The sequence below is a fragment of the Colletes latitarsis genome, chromosome 14 (assembly GCF_051014445.1).
Source record: "Colletes latitarsis isolate SP2378_abdomen chromosome 14, iyColLati1, whole genome shotgun sequence".
Lineage (NCBI taxonomy): Eukaryota > Metazoa > Arthropoda > Insecta > Hymenoptera > Colletidae > Colletes > Colletes latitarsis.
This window is the reverse complement of record NC_135147.1, coordinates 19225347-19245770: the sequence shown is the minus strand read 5'-3', so window position 1 is coordinate 19245770 and position 20424 is coordinate 19225347. Positions and strand designations below refer to the sequence as shown.

General features: G+C 39.6%; 1 protein-coding gene across 6 annotated transcripts; it reads left to right on the top strand.

Moving 5' to 3' along the window:
* Nucleotides 1–413: 413 nt before the first annotated feature.
* Nucleotides 414–19353, top strand: LOC143349651 (monocarboxylate transporter 9). Of its 6 annotated transcripts, XM_076781058.1 has the most exons (12): nucleotides 10742–11399; nucleotides 11479–11877; nucleotides 13945–14245; nucleotides 14316–14459; nucleotides 14540–14745; nucleotides 14852–15080; nucleotides 15185–15633; nucleotides 15714–15942; nucleotides 16012–16187; nucleotides 16264–16486; nucleotides 16580–16827; nucleotides 16912–19353. In XM_076781058.1, the coding sequence occupies exons 2-12, from the start codon at nucleotides 11806–11808 to the stop codon at nucleotides 17059–17061; spliced, it is 2427 nt and encodes an 808-aa protein (XP_076637173.1). In that variant the 5' UTR covers nucleotides 10742–11399; nucleotides 11479–11805; the 3' UTR covers nucleotides 17062–19353. The 6 variants fall into 6 exon arrangements, with proteins under 6 accessions (XP_076637171.1, XP_076637170.1, XP_076637175.1 ...); XM_076781056.1 differs by lacking the exons at nucleotides 10742–11399; nucleotides 11479–11877 and adding an exon at nucleotides 414–1302 and having other exon boundaries at nucleotides 15203–15633; XM_076781055.1 differs by lacking the exons at nucleotides 10742–11399; nucleotides 11479–11877 and adding an exon at nucleotides 414–1302.
* The last annotated feature ends 1071 nt before the right edge of the window (nucleotides 19354–20424 follow it).

Below are 20424 nucleotides of genomic sequence, written 5' to 3'. Positions count from 1 at the left end.
GTATAAGAGAAACATGGACTAAAAAATCGTTCGCTACCGTACACAGGTTCCTCGACAGACATTAATATATATTTTGACGAATGTTCTTTTAAAAATTTGTCAAAATTGACCGTGTATGAAAATGTACGGCATTATGGGTAATCCGTGAACCGACATGCGGCCTTCCAATGCCAAAAGGTTCCCCACCCCCGTTGTAGACGCATGGTAATACCGACGCAAACCATCGCGTCGATAATCGACCTGCGCAGGCTCGTGGCTAGAGACCGCGTGGGGGCGTGCGCGACAGAAGATCGCGCATGCACCGTGCCGTCGTGTCGGCGTCCAAACGGACGAGGAACGGAGTGGGGGCGGGAGGGGCGCGCGAAGGGGAGAGGGGGTACGCGTCGCGACGTTCGGCGTCGCGCAAACGGGAGATCACGGCAGGCAGGCAGGCAGGACCTAGGGAAGGCGACGGCCGGGCGGTCGTTTTATTGATCCCGGGGCGCCGCGGCGCTACCCACCCGCGGCGGGATCGTCTGCGAGAAAATTCTCTTCGACAGGATTTTCACGTTTACCTTTCGAAACTGACATCGTGGAGAAACAAAAAATAAATAAAGAAAGAGAAGGAATCGCGAACGAAACCGAAACCGCGATCGCGTCGTAACCCGGTACGCATCGGTGGGAGAAGGTTCGAAGCGCGGATCGTCGTCCGGTTGGACTCGTCCCGTGCGGGGTGCAAGCGACGTCCTCGTCCTCGTCGTCGTCGTCGTCGGGGTTCGAACGTTTCGAAAACTGGTGCCCGTGGCGACGGTCGTGTCGCACGGTCTAGTGGGTCGTAAACGAACGGAGGAAGAGAAACTACCGGTGGACCGTATGATCGACGTCTGAGCCGCGGCTCACGGACGCGTCCTCCGACTCGGTGGAGGATCGTTTCGGATCTTCGTTGTCGCGGTGGAACACCGATGGACTGAGGGTACGCGGAACACGCCCGGAAGGAGCTGTTGTCGAGCAGCTGCGACTTCCAGGATATCATAAAACGCCGATGGAGAGTATATAGAGGTGTGGGGCGTACCGGACCGCCCGAAGGAGGTGTCATCCGGCTCGTGATCGCGTCGATCTCGCGTCGTTCCTCGTCCCCGGGGACGCGGACACCGGGATCGGTGGCTGTGGGTGCCTAGATCGGTTTAAGACAGTGATAACCGACTTCCGGGTAGGCGCCGCGGCGCTGACATGGGCCCCGCCAGCAGCCGCGAACAGATCGGGGAGCAGATCGGTGACGACGATGGCCTGCAAATCAATCCGAAATCTACGGCCAACAACATCGTAAGTTTCTCTTAAAATTTATCATCGTAAACCCCTTCTTTACAGCTATCACCTTTGTCAATAGTTATCGAACGGTTTGCCCTACGAGCTATAACAGAGTCGTTGGGAATAAAGCTTGACCGAATTCGGTCTGTGTTTCCACATGTAAAGTAGGAGTACCGAACTGCTACGATCTGGCACTCTATTTTCGTCAGAAAACACACGTATTCGCGCATCTGCGCTAAAATTCCCGTGACGAAACGCCCCCGAACGTATACTGGGTAGCTGGACAGATTGCTCCTAAACGCAGTTCAGATTCGGCGATAAAAATTTTTATGGAAAGTTATGGGTAAACGTTCCGTATCGTGCGGACTAACGACGTATAGTATTATTATCGGAAAAGCGCATTTTATGGGCGTAAAGACGTATGTATGTATTTCTGTCGCATCGTAAACATCAATTTACGCCTTCGTCAGGGTTAACCTTTACGATTCTGGGCAATATAACTTAGAAATAAACTTTTCGTAAATACATATTCGAATTGTTCGTGTCGTGCTTCTCCTCGTTCCGGCGTATCTGCGAATCGAAACGTTTACAGCCGTCTGGCCGTATCGCAACGCTTTGGCGGCGCGTTTCATCGCGCCAGTGTCGGGCAGATCTTCATCCGAGCGCGATATCTTGCGCATACTTGTAGTATCAGGGGCGCGCGCGGCTAGAACTTTGTACCTATCGATAGATCGCTTTGTTCGTCGAATCCGTGCGACAGCGTGACTAATGCCTGCGTGGAAATCTGTAGCGGAAGGAAGACGGCCCGTCGTCGCGGCGCAAAGAAAAGAGAAAAAGATAGTCGTACAGAGAGGGATATCGGTGAACAAAGAGGGAGTCTATAAAGCAAAACGAGACGATAGAACACGGAGAAGACTCGGTAAGGGAAATGGAGTGAGATGGAGATTATTCCACAGAGTGGGGAATCGGATGGACTCCACGTCCGCGATGCGATAAGTCAGCCGGTGGTTGAGCAGCGCGCATTTTCATATCGCTCGTCTCTTGTACCGTAGCTGGACGCTGTCCACTCAGGTGGCGCGAGTCCCGCCATCTTTTTCCCTCTCATTCGTTCACTCACTCACCACGAGGGTGTATTCATCTTCATTCAGATAGAACGTTACCGTCGAACGTTGCTATTGCGCGATGTCACCCAAGAACAAGGTACGTAAAAATTTCTTCAAACTTTTGTCGGCCGTAATTTCGCGCAAGGCTTTTGTATTTCTCGCGCGCGGCCGTCCTTCGACTGCGCGCACGCACGTAACTTCACGGCCGCTAAGTCGAGATCGTACGCAGATGTCGAATTTCGGTCGCGCCCGCGGCACCGACGTGTATCCGATGCTGTCCGTGACTGGCAGCGCCTATAACCCCTACGAAGCGGGTGAATCAGGCTATTAACTCCTAATAACCCCGTGGATTATTCGAGTCACATGCCCGTTATTTACATTTTCAACGTTCGATTTAGTTCCATCATCAATATGTGTCTTCTTCTTTCGTTATCATCGATACTGCGTTCTTAGAGTATTTTATTGATAAAATCAACCGTTAGATTATTTATCGACGTCCCGACCTCAATTATTGGCTTCTCTGCGGTAACTGTCTGAAAATTAGTTTTTAGGTTATACTAAAACGTGGATCTTCATTAGTGTACAATAATTTTTTAAAGATATAATATTTGTTAAAATAAAATAAAGATTAGATCTAAAATTAGAAATTCCTACGGGTTGTATAGTAAAATCGTACATTCGAACGCGTACACGTTCCACTCGACCGAACGTCAATTTTCGTTTCGATGTAACCAGTATGGTCAACGAAGAGTCTGTTTAAAACTGCTAATTACGTTTTCTTGCGCCGGCATAAATACGGTCGGGAAGGTTGCATTTATTAAAATTTAATTACCATTATATTAAAGTTCATCGATGTTCTATAATAATATTTTCAGAATTATAATTTGAGGTTATAAAAGGTTAAATTTGAAAGAGTGGCCGATGCACCGCTACCACGTGGACCCGTTGCTCGCAACGATCGTTTCGTTTAGTCAAGTTTAGCGCGAATTCGACCGTAATCGGGACTGAAACGACGACGACCGATTTAGTGGGCGTGTTTTCTCATCGTCCTACGAGAACGGAATTTTCGCTTAGCCTCGAAATTCTCGTGACACGATGCATCCTCGGCAAACTTCACGCAACGTTCGCGATATCACGCGCGGCCGGTTACCGCGGATAACGCGGAATCTCAAGGTAAATAAGAAAATACACGGCACGGGGATCGGTTTAATCACGAAACACGCGAGTGAAAGTGGCCCGCGTGTTGGCTGGCCAGCGAGAACCATTGATAATGCAACACGCTGCAGACGGCCCCCTCTGATATTAATAACGTCGATGCGGAGGGCAGATTTCGCGTATTAAAATCCTCTCGGTTGTTTGGGCGGAGTCGTGTTCCGTTGGCAGCTACATTATTCTTTATACACCTCGTAATTTCTTGGCGTAGACCGTATCACGTGCCACTTTACAACGTCGTACTCGTACCGAGTCGCGGATTAAGATGTATATACTTTATTACGTGCGAGCATCTTATCTTTAGAGTGTTTGTTGAATTCGTTATCGTTCTGTATCGATGTCGAGTACTTCCCTTATCCCCCGGGCTAGTCGGTCACCGAATATTAGATCACGCAAACACGAGTATACGTGCCCACGAATGCGATATTCAGTTACCTCGCCTTGAACACCCTACTCGTTTATATGTATTTATGACGTGAGTCGATTAACCTCGATATTCGGTACGTGAATCTTAAACGCCCTAACCTCCCGTTAACGAAATGGACGCTCGATTAACGAGATCGATGAACTTGGTCGTGATGGTTCTTTGTGATAGTGGTAAAACAAATAAGCGTCCAATCATTTCGATTGCCTTCGGTGAATTTTCATAATTCCATCGGACCGATTAAAATCGATCAAGTAGGATCGCGTTGTCGCTTGTAGTATCAGTGGGATTATCGATTCCTCGAGCTCGTAACGACCGACGAATTGCAGTTCTACCATCTGTAACTTTTCGAGTAAACATTGTTAAATCTCAAAATAACGTACGCTCTTTTGGTCCTAAGAGCAAAATACATAAAGCATACGTTTACTTTGAACCATAAACAAAGACTGACAAAATTGTTTCTTCAAGTATCTCTGCATTAAAATCAGTTCGTGTGTCTAAATAATTGCTCGTTTCGTCTCCAGAAATGTTTTGTATTTTAAATTTAATTATACAGGGTATTCGGGCACCCGTGGGAAACATTTTAATGGGAGATTCTAGAGGCAAAAATGAGACGAAAATCAAGGATACTAATTTGTTGATTGAGGCTTCGTTAAAAAGTTATAGAAACATTTCCGGCCACACAGTATATTTTCGGTAAAAAAATTTTTTTCTCGAAAATGCATAGGATTTGGGGGGTATGTCTATTGACCAAAAATTGTTGTAATTGTCCCCTGCAACCGAAAATAATTTCTTCAGAACGATTCGAAATTTTTTTTTTTCGTCGAAAAATTTAGGCACCTACCCCCTGTCAATTTTTCTTAAAAATTAGTTTTTGATTTCTAGTAAGTTTGTTTGACGCCCTACAGAAAAGTTGTCTAATACTTTTTTGTAGGTACCCATGAGCTCTACTTCCGAAAAAAGTTTCATTGAAATATATTCACAATTGTAGGAGTTATGGCTGTTTGAAAATTGGACCATTTTTATGGGGTTTTTTTCATTTTGCGGGGTCATGGACCAACTTTTCAAATATTTTTGCAATTTGTACATATTCTCCATCAAAATACGCGTAGTTTGCTTTTTTAAACATTAAAATCGTCCAATCCGTTCAGAAGTTATTACGTTTTAAAGATTCGTATGAAAATTCGAGCAGACATTTCTGGTCAGAAATTAGATTTTCGGTAAGGAATTTTTTTCTCAAAACTGAGTAGGATTTCGGGGTTATGTGTAATGATCAAAAATGCTTGCAATTGACCCCCGCAACCGAAAATAATTTTTTTAGAATGATTTGAAAAATTTTTTTTTCGCCGAAAAAATTAGGCAGCTACCCCCTGTCGATTTTTCTTAAAAATTAGTTTTTCATTTTTCATAATTTTATTTGACACCCTACAGAAAAGTTGTCTAATACTTTTTTGTAGGTACCCATGAGCTCTACTTCAGAAAAAAGTTTCATTGAAATATATTCACTATTGTGGGAGTTATAGAAGTTTGAAAATTGGACCATTTTTATGGGGTTTTTCTCATTTTGCGAGGTCAAGGACCAACTTTTCGAATATTTTTACGATTTGTACATATTCCTCATCAAAATACGCGTCGTTTGCTTTTTTAAACATTAAAATCGTCCAATCCGTTCAGAAGTTATTACGTTTTAAAGATTCGTATGAAAATTCGAGCAGACATTTCTGGTCAGAAATTAGATTTTCGGTAAGGAATTTTTTTCTCAAAAACGCGTAGGATTTTGGAGGTACGTGTAATGACCAAAAATGATTGTAATTGACCCCCGCAACTGAAAATAATTTTTTTAGAATGATTTGAACAATTTTAATTTTGTTGAAAAATTTGTCCACCTTCCTGAATTTTTTTCTCGAAAGTGCGTAAGATTTCGGGGGTATGTTTATTCATCAAAAATGATTGTAATTGATCCCCGCAACCGAATATAATTTTTCCAGAATGATTTGAAATTTTTTAATTTAATTTTGTTAATAACTTTTTAACGAAGCCTCAATCAACAAATTGATAGTCTTGATTTTCGTCTTATTTTGGCCTCTAGAATCTCGCATTAAAATTTTTCCCAGGGTTGGCCAAACACCCTGTATGTTTGTAACTAATGTGCTAAAATAGTTTGAATAATTCTTATACAACATATATTCTCAGTTTTTAAAACTTACTTTTATCGTTAACCTTCTCTATTGAAGAGTATACCAAACATAATGCCATTATGCTATAATTAACTACATCGTTTACTTCGAAATTCTTCTACCTTTCGATTATTGTATCCGACCTCAGCTTCGTTTTAACATCAGTTTTCTTACGTGACCACGCGTAGAAACATTTTTTCCCTCAGATCTATAAAATTAGAATCAGTTCGCTTCTTCTCTCGATTTCATTTTTTGTTTTAATACATTATCGCGCGAAAGCCCGATATAAAAGTAGCCTGTTTTCTAAGTTGAAGAGATGTTTACACATGTATAATATTTTATCGAAACGAACGATGTGAAACTGATTTGCGAACCCCTGGCAATCCTCGAACGCGTTGAAGAGGGCCCACGAACTTTCAGAATCTAGAAGAAAAGAATATCTAATAAAATATAAAAGAATTCTTCAAGTAATATTATATTCTATTTAAAAACACTTGATAAATAATTCCCCAGAATATTTGTCTCATTAAATTTAGATTTGTTTCATTTTACATATAGTTTTATCAACATTCTTAGTCACGTTTCATTCTGGTAGTGCTAAAATTAATACGAGATAGCAAATTTTACTGGATATTACACTTATAATGAGGTAATTTTACATGAAAGCCAACAAGAATTTTTACAGACAAAAGACGCAAATTATTTTGATATTTACCAACACGGATATACTGAAAATTAAATAGAATTCAATTCATTGTTTTTTTTCTTCAAGTCTATAGTAATGTAACAAAAGCGCGTGAAGACTGAACATGTTATCGACGAGACAATTCGTTGAGATTATGATAATGAGAACGGGTACGCAGACGATTCGAACGTGATTCATCGAAAGTGCGGGAACGATGTTCTTCCTTTCTGATTTTGCGTTTATCGCAGTTGCTGGTATCTCTCGCAGTCCTAAGCAAACTGGGGCAACACAGAAGTGGCTAACGCTGTCGTAAACAATAGCCCCATTGCGATTCGGGAAAACATCGCGAGTTGGTTCGTTTGTGTTTTCTGAGTCATTTCAAGGCGTCGCTGCTGACGTTTCCAAGAAGACGAGAACCAGATGCCCCGCCGATTATTGCAAATTGTTGATCTCGTTAGCACTTCCGTGCGTAACATCGAGGACAGACACAGCCAGCATTCCTATCTAGATACAAATTTCGAATAACAAACGAGAGATAAACAATTGTTTATCTGTTATTCGTTAAATCAAAATTGAAATTTCAAAGTAGCTATAGAAAAGTAAATTCTCTTCTAACATGGACAATATTCATTAAAAATATTTCAGATAGCGTTACATTTATTCCGCATCGCCTCTCTGACTTTATTTACTTTTTCTAGTAGAGTTTCCAACATTTTTAGTGGTTTTATCTAATAAAAGAAAAACACATTATTCGTTAAACTTTTGTAATTATGTGGGTATAAAAGTTACTTTAACTCCTCAACTTACTTGGTTGTGCATTTAAATTTAATCGGGGAAAGCTATTATAACAGCTCGCACTTTACAACCTACCTGTTGCCCTAAGGTGAACAAAATCTCTCGATTGTACGGGCAACCCTTGCCTCTATTAGGTCGAGTAATCGAGGGACCACTGTACTTTATAACGATCAGATAAGAATTTAACTGTTTGTTACATTAAATTCTTTTCTGATATTTGACTTAGTCTGGTTTTCATAATTACTGCCATACGTGTTACTTTTATCGGTTATCTATTATTCTAAAAAGAAAAACACTCGTTCATCATTAAGAATCTTCCGGTTCGTTTATTTCAAGATGACAAAGAAGATATCCAGTCCCAAGATCCGAGTCTAGAAGCAAACAATGTTTCGTCAATTATTGCGAATTGGCTCGCTCGAGCATGCCCTGCTACCATGCCTAGGCCGTTAATTTTTCCGCAGAGATGAGAAGCAGATGGTGTTTTCATACGCTCGGTGCCTTCGACTCTAATTGTCGTTGGTTATTATCTAATTAATTCATAAGCGTCGTCCGACACACGATCATCGTGGAACGCGTTTTCAACACAGTTCGTTCGCGTGATCGAGAAGGAACGCACAGCGGTTCCAGTTTCTTCCAGTGTATTTACCTATTCTTCTTTTTATCGTGTGCCGATTAATTCGAGTATTCTCGCCGCTGGCTAACTCCGGGCTCGAGTTAATCTTCAGAATGTTTACTTAACGCTCGCCTTTCCCCGGGCACCTCCCGCGTCCCTCGGCCTGACCGCCGCTGTAACTTGATCGTCGGCGATTTTCGTAGACGAATGGGAACGTAGATGGCTGCTATTGATTAACCACGATTCCATGTATCGCCGGTAATCTCGATAATACGATATTTTGGTAAGCTCTCGGGCTCGCGTGCGAGATCAATTTCATGGTGGTGTAAGCATCGACTTATGCTAGATTATTAGCGTTCGCGTCACGCTACGATATGGCCACTTCACGGTGCACGGTGTTTCTTGCACGACTATTCGGCCGTTCGATCTTGAACGTGACATCTCGAAGCCAGCTGATAATACCGTCACAGTGGGAACTGTCACTTTCATCGTGAAGTACGAGCGTTGCCAGCAAATATTTGCTCGGTGAGGCAACGTTTCGAAACGGCTAACTCTAAAAATTGCATAAACTGGTGGTGTGCTCGAGGCGGGCTCGTCTTTCCCCGGGTGTCCGGTTAAAAAGCGCCTTAGCGCAGCACGACGGGACCTAATGGCTTACGCGGAACAACGTGTCGATACATTGAACGTAAGTTCATGCTGCTGCTGCTTTCTTAGTAAATAACTTACCGATCCGTGCTACTGCACGAGTCAATGTGAATCATCTTCCGTGAACGCAGACCCCTGTGTGACACTGACCGTGTTTCGTCGATAGTTCGGTAAATGCATAATCCTTGGAATAGCAAGATTAAATTATTAGTAAAACAAGAACGAAGGGTCTTTTGGCATTGCATGGAGCCCAATGTCACGGAGCCACTTATTTTCGTGGACCTTTGCCATCAAACTTCTCGAATCAAATTTACCATACGGTCTTCTTTACCATCCATCGCGATTCAATTTTTCATTTATCGACGGTGTTACGTGTCGTTGTTTATCGTTTTAGACGCACGATTAGTGCGTTTTTTTTTTGTATTGAGAATACGCTAATCAGTGTTTCTCAAATTGTGGTTCGAACGTGTGGTCGGAAGTCTATTCATTTTCAGAACTACATTTCCATTAAATGATTTTATATATCACATTAACACAAATAGCATTGATATTTTTAAATGTCTACATAATATATGTAAAATATTTAAATATATATAAAAAATAATGAGAAACTCGAAAGTTTGGAACAGCTGAAATTTTGTATATAGTTTCATCATCATTTTTAGTAATTATTTAGGATATACTTCATTGATTTCAATAACCTTGAGCAATATTTCCGAAATATATGCAAAAGTATTTTTAATATTATGTACATTTTAAAGGTTTGACTTAGATTTAAGCTGAATTAAGGTTCGGTTTACTAAATAAGCTTACACAAATTTATTGATTTCTTCCAAACTTTTAAAATACGAAATGTAGTGTTGAAGTTATTTGTGCATATATCTCTAAAACTAAGACCAAACGATAATTATATGTACAGGAAAAAGTTACTCGAAATGTTGACCCGAATGACACATTTTCAGGTCATTAAAATCGGTGACGTGCATCCTATTTCTTATAAATATCACGTGTTGTGTTGTGTGTACTTATAATATATTACTGACAATGAATTCATCGATAGTTTTTTTAATTAAAAGATTCGTGGGTAGGTGGAGTTTGAGAAACACTGCGCTAAGCTAAACCGCTGAACGTGTGCACTGACGCTTCTTCTACGATAAAAGATAATTTAACGATTACAGTATAATGTCTTTCGTTTTAATCCATCGGGGATAAATGTAAAATCTTCGGATTATATTATATGATTAGAAAATGTCTAGATAATAGTAAAAAAAAATGGTTTATGTATTTAATTATTTTTTCTATCAATATTAAATTAAAATTTTGTTATCTTTCAACGATCTTTTAGTAAAAACTTTTGGCAAAGAAAGATACATAAAGATGTTAGAAACGTGGAATGAAGAAAGAGAGCTAAGAATGTAACTCGAACTGTTTACATCATTATCTGAGCTTAATATTCTATAGCTTTCGTTTATATAACACTTTCGTAAGGTCACAAATCATTTTAAGCGAATCGCTTCGTATCAAAACCTCTCGTGTATGTTGTGCATAACTTTCGAAACGGTCGTTAACTGCGAAATCGATAATGTCGTTCCTCTCGCGTCCGTACCGCTTTCGTTCGACTCCGCTAGAACGCGTAATTCTCGATACATTCGATTAGAACGTATTTGGAATGAAGAACGATGATCGTTTGAAAATTCAAGGCGTCTTTCGGAAGCATGGACGATGGTAGATTCGCATCGTATTGTATGTTTGTCGCGCCACGTAATTGTGACAGGGTGGGGACGCGTGTGCGACGCTTCGCATTTATAGGTTAACTTTTCGCGCACGGACGATCAGTGCCGCTTCAACGAGGGCTCCGTGCTCTCTCGTTGTCGTGAGGAGGTTCTTTTTGTCTGTCTAGTACTTAAATCCTCGTCAAGGACCGTGGCATTCAGTCGTCGTGTGCCTCGAATTCACCCAGAATCCGAGCGTCGCAAATATAGTGAATTTTTCGTCTGTACTATTCATAACCATCAACAACACGGTGATCTCGTATTATTGACACCTCGTCGCGGTGTGCTGTCTGTTAATCGATCCGTCGTTCCTGTTGCACGAAAATCACTCGAACGCGATGACAGAAGAAAGGATGTCGAATACGTGAAGGGAACAAAGTTACTTTGTTCGAGGAAGTTCGAGGAAAAACGCTATACCACGGTGTTCCGCGTATAAATAGAATCACCGTGGCGCGCAGTGGTACGCAGCAGCTATACATACGTCCACGAGCAGCCAGCAGCTTCACTGTTGGCAAAGTTGTCATGACAATTCGCGCGTGCCGTATCGTTTCACGAGGTGTGCAGTGTCGTTTCGTTCGCGTGCATCTAATGTTTCGTGGCTGGACCTTGTCGAAGACCTGAGCAGTCCGAGTCGAGACGCGTCGCCGCGCCTATGTGCATCGTGACCGGTAGTGTTGCGACACGAGGTACAACATAACGTTTCAGTCGATTCCATTCGCGAACTTGTACTTTCCACCGTATCCATTATTTTTTTTTTGCATTTAGTGACGTCGGGTCCACCTGGTTTAGTGCGAATCGACTGGCACGCGATGCCAGTACGGTAGAAGTTGATTCGGGGCGCGCGAGTGCGAGAGAGGACATGGCAGCAGATTTTGACGATTGATACTGCTAGTCCTGGCGATCGCGCAGGGGCAGTTTAAAACGTGCTAAAACGACGGACAGCGTAGGAAACCTTGCGGAATAAAGTGACGAGAAAGAAGAACGTAAAGCGCGCAGCTGCGCGCACTTCTACGAAAATAGAACTCTGCACGGTGTGTGTGGAGGCCAACACGACGGAAGGAGCGCGTAGTGTGACATTAAGGCGATCGTAGAATGTCGCGCGTGTCGCTCAACAAGTCGCAGTATAGCCAGTACGGCTCGCGTCGCGTGCGGAAGATCAGCACGGTATGTTTCTAGGATTCGTGTATATTTGGTAATCGCTTGCGTGCGTGCCTACGTCCGTGCGCGTTAGTACGCGCCCCTCGACTTTCATCTTCGGGTGATCTCATTTGCCACATCGCGTCACGAACCGCTCCGTTCGTTCGTTTAGGGCCGACACGTGACTTAGCCTTGACAGTCGGCGGTAATTTACACTTTCGTAGGAGTATGGTGATGATACGCGAAACGTGTACGGAGTTAACACGCTGTGTGCATACGTATGTTCTTACCCGTGCACCTGTCCGCCGTTGCATCGCTTGTGTGCTCGATTTGCATCCGTCGCGAATACAACGCCGACCGTCTCGAGAAACAAGGTCGAAAACAATACTCTCGTCATGGTTCCTTCGCCTTCACGTTAGGTGGCGCACGTTTTACCGATTCTAATGACAGCGGATCAGCTGATCAGGCTGACCTTCCATTCGGCCAAGTCACCATCGAGTTGTCCCTCGATGCACTTGTACAAATAGTCCTCGACTTACTGACGCAGTTCCGTTCGATAACTTTGGTCATAATTCGAATTTCACGTGAGATGCGTGAAACATACGTATGCCTAGCGAATAATAAAATAACCTAGTTTTTATGGGTTTAAATGTTATTACATAATGCATAGATTGAAATGAGTATCTACATACATAATCGTAGAATTCAAATGGAAATAATCTTCTATGGGTTCTTAAAAGTCATCGTCCGTGCTTATCATAGCTGTATAATTCATTCGCCAGACTTAGGCAAAATAGTCAATTACTAGAATTTTTTTTCATTTGCCCTTTTTTCTTTGCCGTTACTTTCTATTGTAAACTTCTATGTAATAAACAGGGTTTTCTTGTATCAAGCTGTTATATAATGTAGTTAAGTAGTTCAGTACCCGATGATATTGTAAAATGACAATAGTTTTATTTATTTTTGTACGGTCGTAAATCGACGCGGTTGTAAGTCAAGAACTACCTGTACACGTTAGCGCTACGTTTAAATTCGCGAATGTATCGTCACTCGAGGTCATTGCTCGGGGCTGCGCTGTTCAGCGAAACATGTCCGCGGATCTCTCTTATTGATACGCAGAACGCATTCGAATCAAAGAGTGAACGAAATTATCGATTCAAATAAATTTTTTATCAACAACGTCCCTTAAATTTCGAAAGATGATAACAATAAATTTATTATTCCTTTGGTTATTACCTATTATGTATTATAAGATGATTATTTATTAAATCATATAGAGCTGCTTAATTTCAGTGTTTTAATTGTCTATGGAGTTATACTAATCTTTTTAGGGAAATATTAATTTATGGGTTGTATTTTTGGAAAAATTGAAATAAAAATGGTAGAACAATTTCGTAAAGTATAGATGTTTTATTCACTTTCTCTATTAGATTCGTTGGAAATGCTACTTTATCATGGATAACTGTAGCCTTAGGGACTGATTAAGCCACAGTGGCCATACAATATCTATGCTTGCGTCGCGTTATGAGATACAATACGGCATCGCTGTTCGTTCTCATATTACACTCGGAGAGGTATCTTCCGGAACAGCGTTCGCATTAACTTATTTCACGGTGGTTTATTTCAGTTTTATGAAATTTTCGTTCTTGTTAAAGAATTCATTTGTGAATTACAGAACGAAATGTATATAGTTTCAATCACATAGGTATGTATGATTCTGTGAAGAAATCTATACAAATTCTTTGCTACGAGTATATTAATCAGTATCCTTCTGGATAATGATCTATGAAGTATCTATGTGTTTCTACACAGGCATAAAAGGATGCTTTTTCTTGCAGCATTCAAGGTGAACTGCCACTACTTTACTCAAAGCAGACACAAACATGATGCTGCGATGCAACAAGATCCTAAAAGATATTTGATAGAATTTTCATTTAATAGTAGAAATAAATTATTTTGTCCCTTTCATTTTCCTCTCTCCTGTGTATATTGAAAATTAATAATAATAATATTGATACTTTGAAACATAATCTACAGCAAGAAAGTTAATTGTATAATCAAAGTATTTTCTGTAAAGCAATATTCTTTTTACAGACGGAAAGTGAATATTCTGTAGAAGAACATGCAAGATTAACTAGTACTGATGGAGCAGGTGACGAAACATCTCCAGACGATGAAGGGGGTTCATTATGCGAGTACCATGATATACCACCACCACCAGATGGTGGTTATGGTTGGGTGGTGGTATTTGCATCATTCATGTGTAACATGATAGTGGATGGTATTGCCTACACATTTGGTGTTTTTCTGGGAGAATTTGTTACATATTTTGAAGAAGGAAAAGGCAAGACTGCATGGGTTGGCTCATTGTTATCTGGCATGTACCTCAGTGCTGGTAGGTATTCTCATTATGGTCATAGTTCATTTTGTTATAGTTCATTTAAAATTTTTCAATCTTTTTCAAGGACCTGTTGTCAGTGCTTTAACAAATAAGTATGGATGTAGGGCAGTTTGTATGGCAGGCAGTTTTTTAGGTGCAGCGGCATTTGTACTTTCAACATTTTCAACTAGTGTAAATATGCTAATGATGACTTATGGCGTTATGGGAGGTGTGTACAACATATTGGATTACTGTGTAATTCATCTCTTTGTTGTAGACATTTTGATTTAACTATATCGTTTATTTTAGGAATTGGATTTGGTCTAATATATTTACCAGCAGTAGTTTGCGTAGGTTATTATTTTGAAACCAAAAGATCTCTAGCTACAGGCATTGCTGTATGTGGTTCAGGATTTGGCACATTTGCATTTGCACCTCTTGCCACAATGTTACTAGAATCATATAGTTGGAAAGGAGCAAATTTAATTCTTGCTGGCCTTATTTTGAATTGCGCTGTAAGTATGATATTATTTACGAATGTACTATTAAAGAGCAATGTTTGTTTACATTTTTGTAGTTACAGATGATAAATTATACGTTATTAATAACGATTAATTTTAGGTGTTTGGTGCATTGATGAGGCCATTAGAATTCCCGAAACCATCTTCTGTTAAACCATTATTACAGAGAATGGCAGAGGAAAAGAGATTTCAAATGGAACGGGGGAGTATTGGGGGTTCTTATTTCATGGTGCAACTACCTGATGGATCCATGGAAAAAAGAATGAAAATGCCTATTAACATTGATCCTGGTGTTCACTCCAGTTTCAATTTAGACCAATTAGTGCCTGGTACGTAAATCTTCAATAAAGTTTATTTCATCATCATTAGAAAGACGTTTAAGAAGCGCGCTAGAAGTACATATACACATCATTCAAAACTCATAATATTAAAGGAACTCCTTTAACACCAGTTCCAACGGTGCCAACCCTCCCCACTATATCGGAAGTGAAAGTACAAGAACATTCGTCTAGTGGAGCAACTAGTAACAGTGGCAGCATGGATTTAAAGAATATTTCCACCAAGTCAAAGAGTAAAAGGAATATAGACGATACCAAAGATGCATCAGAGAAGTCTGAAAATGAATTCAAGCCAATTATGCCTAGAAATGCTTCGCAGCCTGCTTTCACGACGCACGTGCAAGGATTACCTAAGAATGGATCTGTACCTTTCTTCGATAGAATTCGCAAAACTAGTACCGGTGAGAGATATAAGCCGAGTCTTAGCGCGATTAAGAATTCCAGAACAACGTTGAATTCTAATGGCGATATTAGAAAAAGCTTGCACTTAAGACTTTCTACAAGCAGCGTTATGGGCTCTCGGAACAATAATGCAGAAGTGGATGTACGTACTGTTGTAATGCCTTTGAATACGTATTTTATGAGTTCGTTATATTTTACAATATTAATGTTTTATTTTTACAGGATAGTGAGAGTATTACTTTTACTACTAGCAAATCTAGTATTCCAAAGGAAAAGCCGCAGATTATTCGGCCTCTGTCGAGAAAGGACATTTTTTACAGCGGCAGTGTAGTTAATTTGCCGGAGTATCAGAGTCAAAAGTCGCTTGCAAATTATCGTCAAAGTGTTCTTTCTTTACCAAAATCCGTTCGCGGGGATATTAAAGATACTGACGTCGAAAAGGCACCTGAACGTAAGTAGATTCCCAAAGTGAGATATGCAGTGTTTTATGAATTTTTATTAATGTTAAAATATATTTTAGAAGCACTGTGCCCCTGTTTGGTGTTGCCTGACTCGTTCAAAGAGGCTTTGGCAACAATGATGGACGTATCTCTGTTGAAAAATCCGGTGTTTCTTTTAATTGGTATCAGTAACGTGTTTGGAATGGCTGGACTGTACGTTCCCTTTGTGTATTTAGTAGATGCTGCGGTTCAAGATGTAAGTTAAACATCGCAACCTTTTTATTTAGTGTTGCTTTCCACGCGATTAATTCTTAAATGTATATAATTTTTAGAAAATTGAAAGAAATTCTGCATCATATTTGCTATCTATAATTGGTATCACGAACACCGTGGGCCGTGTAGCCTGTGGATATATTGCAGACTTTCCACAAGTGGATTCCTTGCTGTTGAATAATATCTGTTTAATCATATCTACGGTCGCTGTAGCTGCGACTCCGTTTTGCCATTCTTTCGTTGCTTATATCATCATGAGTATCTTCTTCGGCATAGCTATATGTGAGTACCTTAATCGAAGACATGTCTTTGTATTGTGTGTTTCATTAGAATGGCAAAACAACAACTGTATTTTCATTTCTTTTTATTTTTCAGCTGGATACATCTCCTTGACATCGATTATCCTGGTAGATCTATTGGGGTTGGACAAATTGACGAATGCATTTGGCCTTCTAATTTTATTCAGAGGAGCTGCCGCTATCGTTGGATCACCTTTGGCGGGTGCCGTTTACGATGCAACGAAAAGTTACAGCATCCCATTCTTCATGGCAGGATTTTTCTTCTTCGTAAGCACCGTTACCAGTTTCATGGCTCCGGCGATGAAACGATGCACGACACCGCAGGTACGCATAGGAAGATGTTCGAAGCGTGCGATATGAATATTTACTGTCCTTTAATGTAACTCGAGGGAACCAAATCTGTTACAGACTCAACCTGTGATATTAGATACATTGACTCCGATTGATGAAGATATCGAAGAAGAAAATGAGGACGATATTCCGGAAATCGTAGAAACTGCGCCATCTCCGCAAGAACCACCCGAGAAAGAACTTAAGCAAATAGAGTCTGTTTTATAAGTCTGGTCCGCTTAAGGGGAGAGAGTCGCCTTCACCTCCGAGCCACACTGTGATAGGGCTGCTGCTTTGAGAAGGTCTGAAAAAGGTACTTCTTCGTTATACATTTTAACGGATAAAGCACAAATTAATGGGTGAAGCCTGATGGTATTTTTAACGTACTTAGAACTTTTGCGATAGTATCTAATTTTTTTTATGGAACTAATATATATACATGCGATGTAAAAATGCCATCAGGCGAGAAACTTCATTTGCCTATGTCAATAGTAGATGATAGATAGAAAAATTTATTAACTTAATCAGTATAAATTGATCAGTATAAAAAAAAACGTTGAAAAAGTGAAAAAAATGCTTTTGCACTTGCATATCGAGTAAAATTGAAAGAATATTAATCTTCATCATAAGCATATATGATGATAAAATATTATGATTTAGAATAAGGATGGTCGATCTCAAACTTCGACGACTGGCTCTCTTTTTCTCTCCTCTCCCCGTTAGTACTATTAAGAACACTTACTCGCTTATATTTTTGAGCTAAGATTTACGCGTTGAGAACAACGAAAGGCATTCAATGTTCTATGTCGAGTTACGCAAGTAATTTATGTTATTGTTACGCATCGTATTCGACGCTGTAGAGTTTTAAGCGCGGCCAATGTCTTTCACGATCGACCATTCTTAATCGAGAATTAACCCACCTATATACTTGTCACTTAAATCTATTTTTGGTCGTAATCCAAAGATACAATTCCAATTGATTACATTCAGAGAGATATTTTTCTTGCATACACGACAAATGTATATATTATATAGGCGAAAGAAAGAGGAACGGTATGTGGATTAGATTACGTACACAAGATAGATTCGCTGTTGCGGAAATCATTGTAAATAAATATATAGACAAATGTAAAATAGTGTATAACGAATTTTCAAATTAGGCACGTAGAGAATGTTTTCTGTTTCGGAATCCCGTTATCACGGGATTCTCTGTATTAATGTATTGATTAATGAACAATTAACAAGCTACTAGGTAGAGACTAATTAATATATTAACGATTCAGCTAGAATGTTCATTTCACTGAATGTATAAAAAGAAAAAGAAAAAAAAAAAAGAATATCGCGTCCAACAACACAGCTAGTTTGTGTAAATTAATCCTTTAATTAAACGGATTGTCTGTCGGCAAAATATAGAAATGATTGAAAGCAAATTAATTGACACAAACTAATTCTCAACTAATATGAGCTGTTCGACGCGAGGCACAGCGTACGTGAAAGAGTTCATCGTGTCACTTATATCGTGTAGGTAACTAATTAATTACCGATTATCGCGAAGTAGAAAGAGAACGTTATTCGATTATACAATAATTTTTATTTACAAAACGCATACACGCCTATGATCCGTATAAATTTATAAATTTATATATCTGTATATAAATTTATATATATACACCCACACATACACACATATAGATATAGATATATACATATACATATAATATAAATATTATATATATTATATGTATTATATGTGTATACTATATACATACTAAAAAGAAAAGAGTTACTTGTAAATCTTGTTAAACGGCATACGAAAAAATTGTTGTACTTGCATGTACATTGTATATACGACGGTTACTGGTAACGGTTATAAAGATCAATTATCGATACGCAGTCTTAGGACGCGGATGAAAAGAGAGATAAAAAAGAACCGTTGCTGTCGATACAAATACCAACAGTGCTATTATCATCGCTACTACCGCTATCACTATTACCACTACTATTATTATTACACTATATTACTTAGTACAACTATTACGACACTTATTTTTATTCTTATGATCGTTGTGCAGGAGACCGTGTTTCTTGTGGTTTGAATCAAATATAAAATGTATACATGCTCTACTCAGTCGGAAGTGTGTACATGTGCACGCGTGCCGCGTCGAGTCCTGCAGTTACACTATAATAGAGTATATAAAACATTATATCGACGCGCGTGTTCATGTGGCATTTCGCACGCGCATGTTTTTTCATATGTATGTATGTTGGAACAGGCGGGACATTGGCAGGAGAGATACATGAAGCGTGTGTTTGTCACATGTGTGCATAATAAGAGGCATGCATGCGTATTTGAGCGTTTTAACACACGTGCGCACGGACTCTTGATCCTGTGCATATGTTAAATGAAGAAAAAAAAAAAAAAAAAGTGAGGTATATATATGCTATGGTACAAAGAAGGACAAATGTATTAGGTGACGTTTATTGAAATTGAAGAGGAATTATGAATTTTTATTACTGAAACTTTGCGTTGACTTGTTTATTTACTTACGTGTGTAACTCCCCACGTTCCCACGACGAACTATACGCATTTTTTTTTTTTCACGGTGTATCCAACCGTGCGCGCCCTCTACGCTTTTTACGATCGTCCGTTACGTTCGCTGGCGTTCTCTCTATACATATACCGACAACTTTTTTTCGTCGTATGTAACTGACGAGTGCGCAGTAAATGATCAGCAATAAAACATTGTAATACGTCAACTAGTTTGGATTATTGCCACGTCGACTAATTGCCGATTAGTATTACGCTCGATAAATCACCGCACACACCGCTCGTAAACATGTTCCAAACTTTAATACATTCATATGTTTTCAACGTGTTTGAATAATGTTTCATTTGCGAGAGGTTCGATAACGGATTCACACCAGTGATAGTCGACTGCCGAGTATTAGTATAACCTTGAAAATTACAGTATATATACATACAAAATTGAATGACGCGCGTTGACACTATGCAAGCATATCCAAACACTTTATCTTGCCATTTTCGCTTAGAGCTCGATGGGATCATGAATCTATCGATACGATCGATAGATATTCATCACTGTCTACAGGGCGATTCTTATCGAACGATCGATACGATTATCTCTGCAATTTGAGAACGTATTAATATCTTATCATGCAAAATGTTTAATTCGAGTACTCATTGTGCTTTTTCAGATGATTTGCGTTCGAAAGAAAAACTCTAACCCAAACCATTTTTACATTTTTTAGATTTTTAATCTGTAAAATTAGAGTTATTCCATTTCACCTTAACCGTTTATGATAATTTGTTTATTTTCTATATGTATAAGTAGCGTTAATTACTTAACTTATGTTTGAATACATTTTTTACAATTTGTCAAATTCTACATTACGATTTTCTCAATGAACTGCAGAAACTTCATTTGTATAATGTATATTTTTCTTTTTGAGTTTAGATTTCCTGATGAGAACAAGATACAAATAAGTGCCCTTCATGCATAGTAATCAAAGAGTGAAGAAACACACGTTATTATGTTATTTATCATTGGATATTGAAGAGCATGTAAGGAA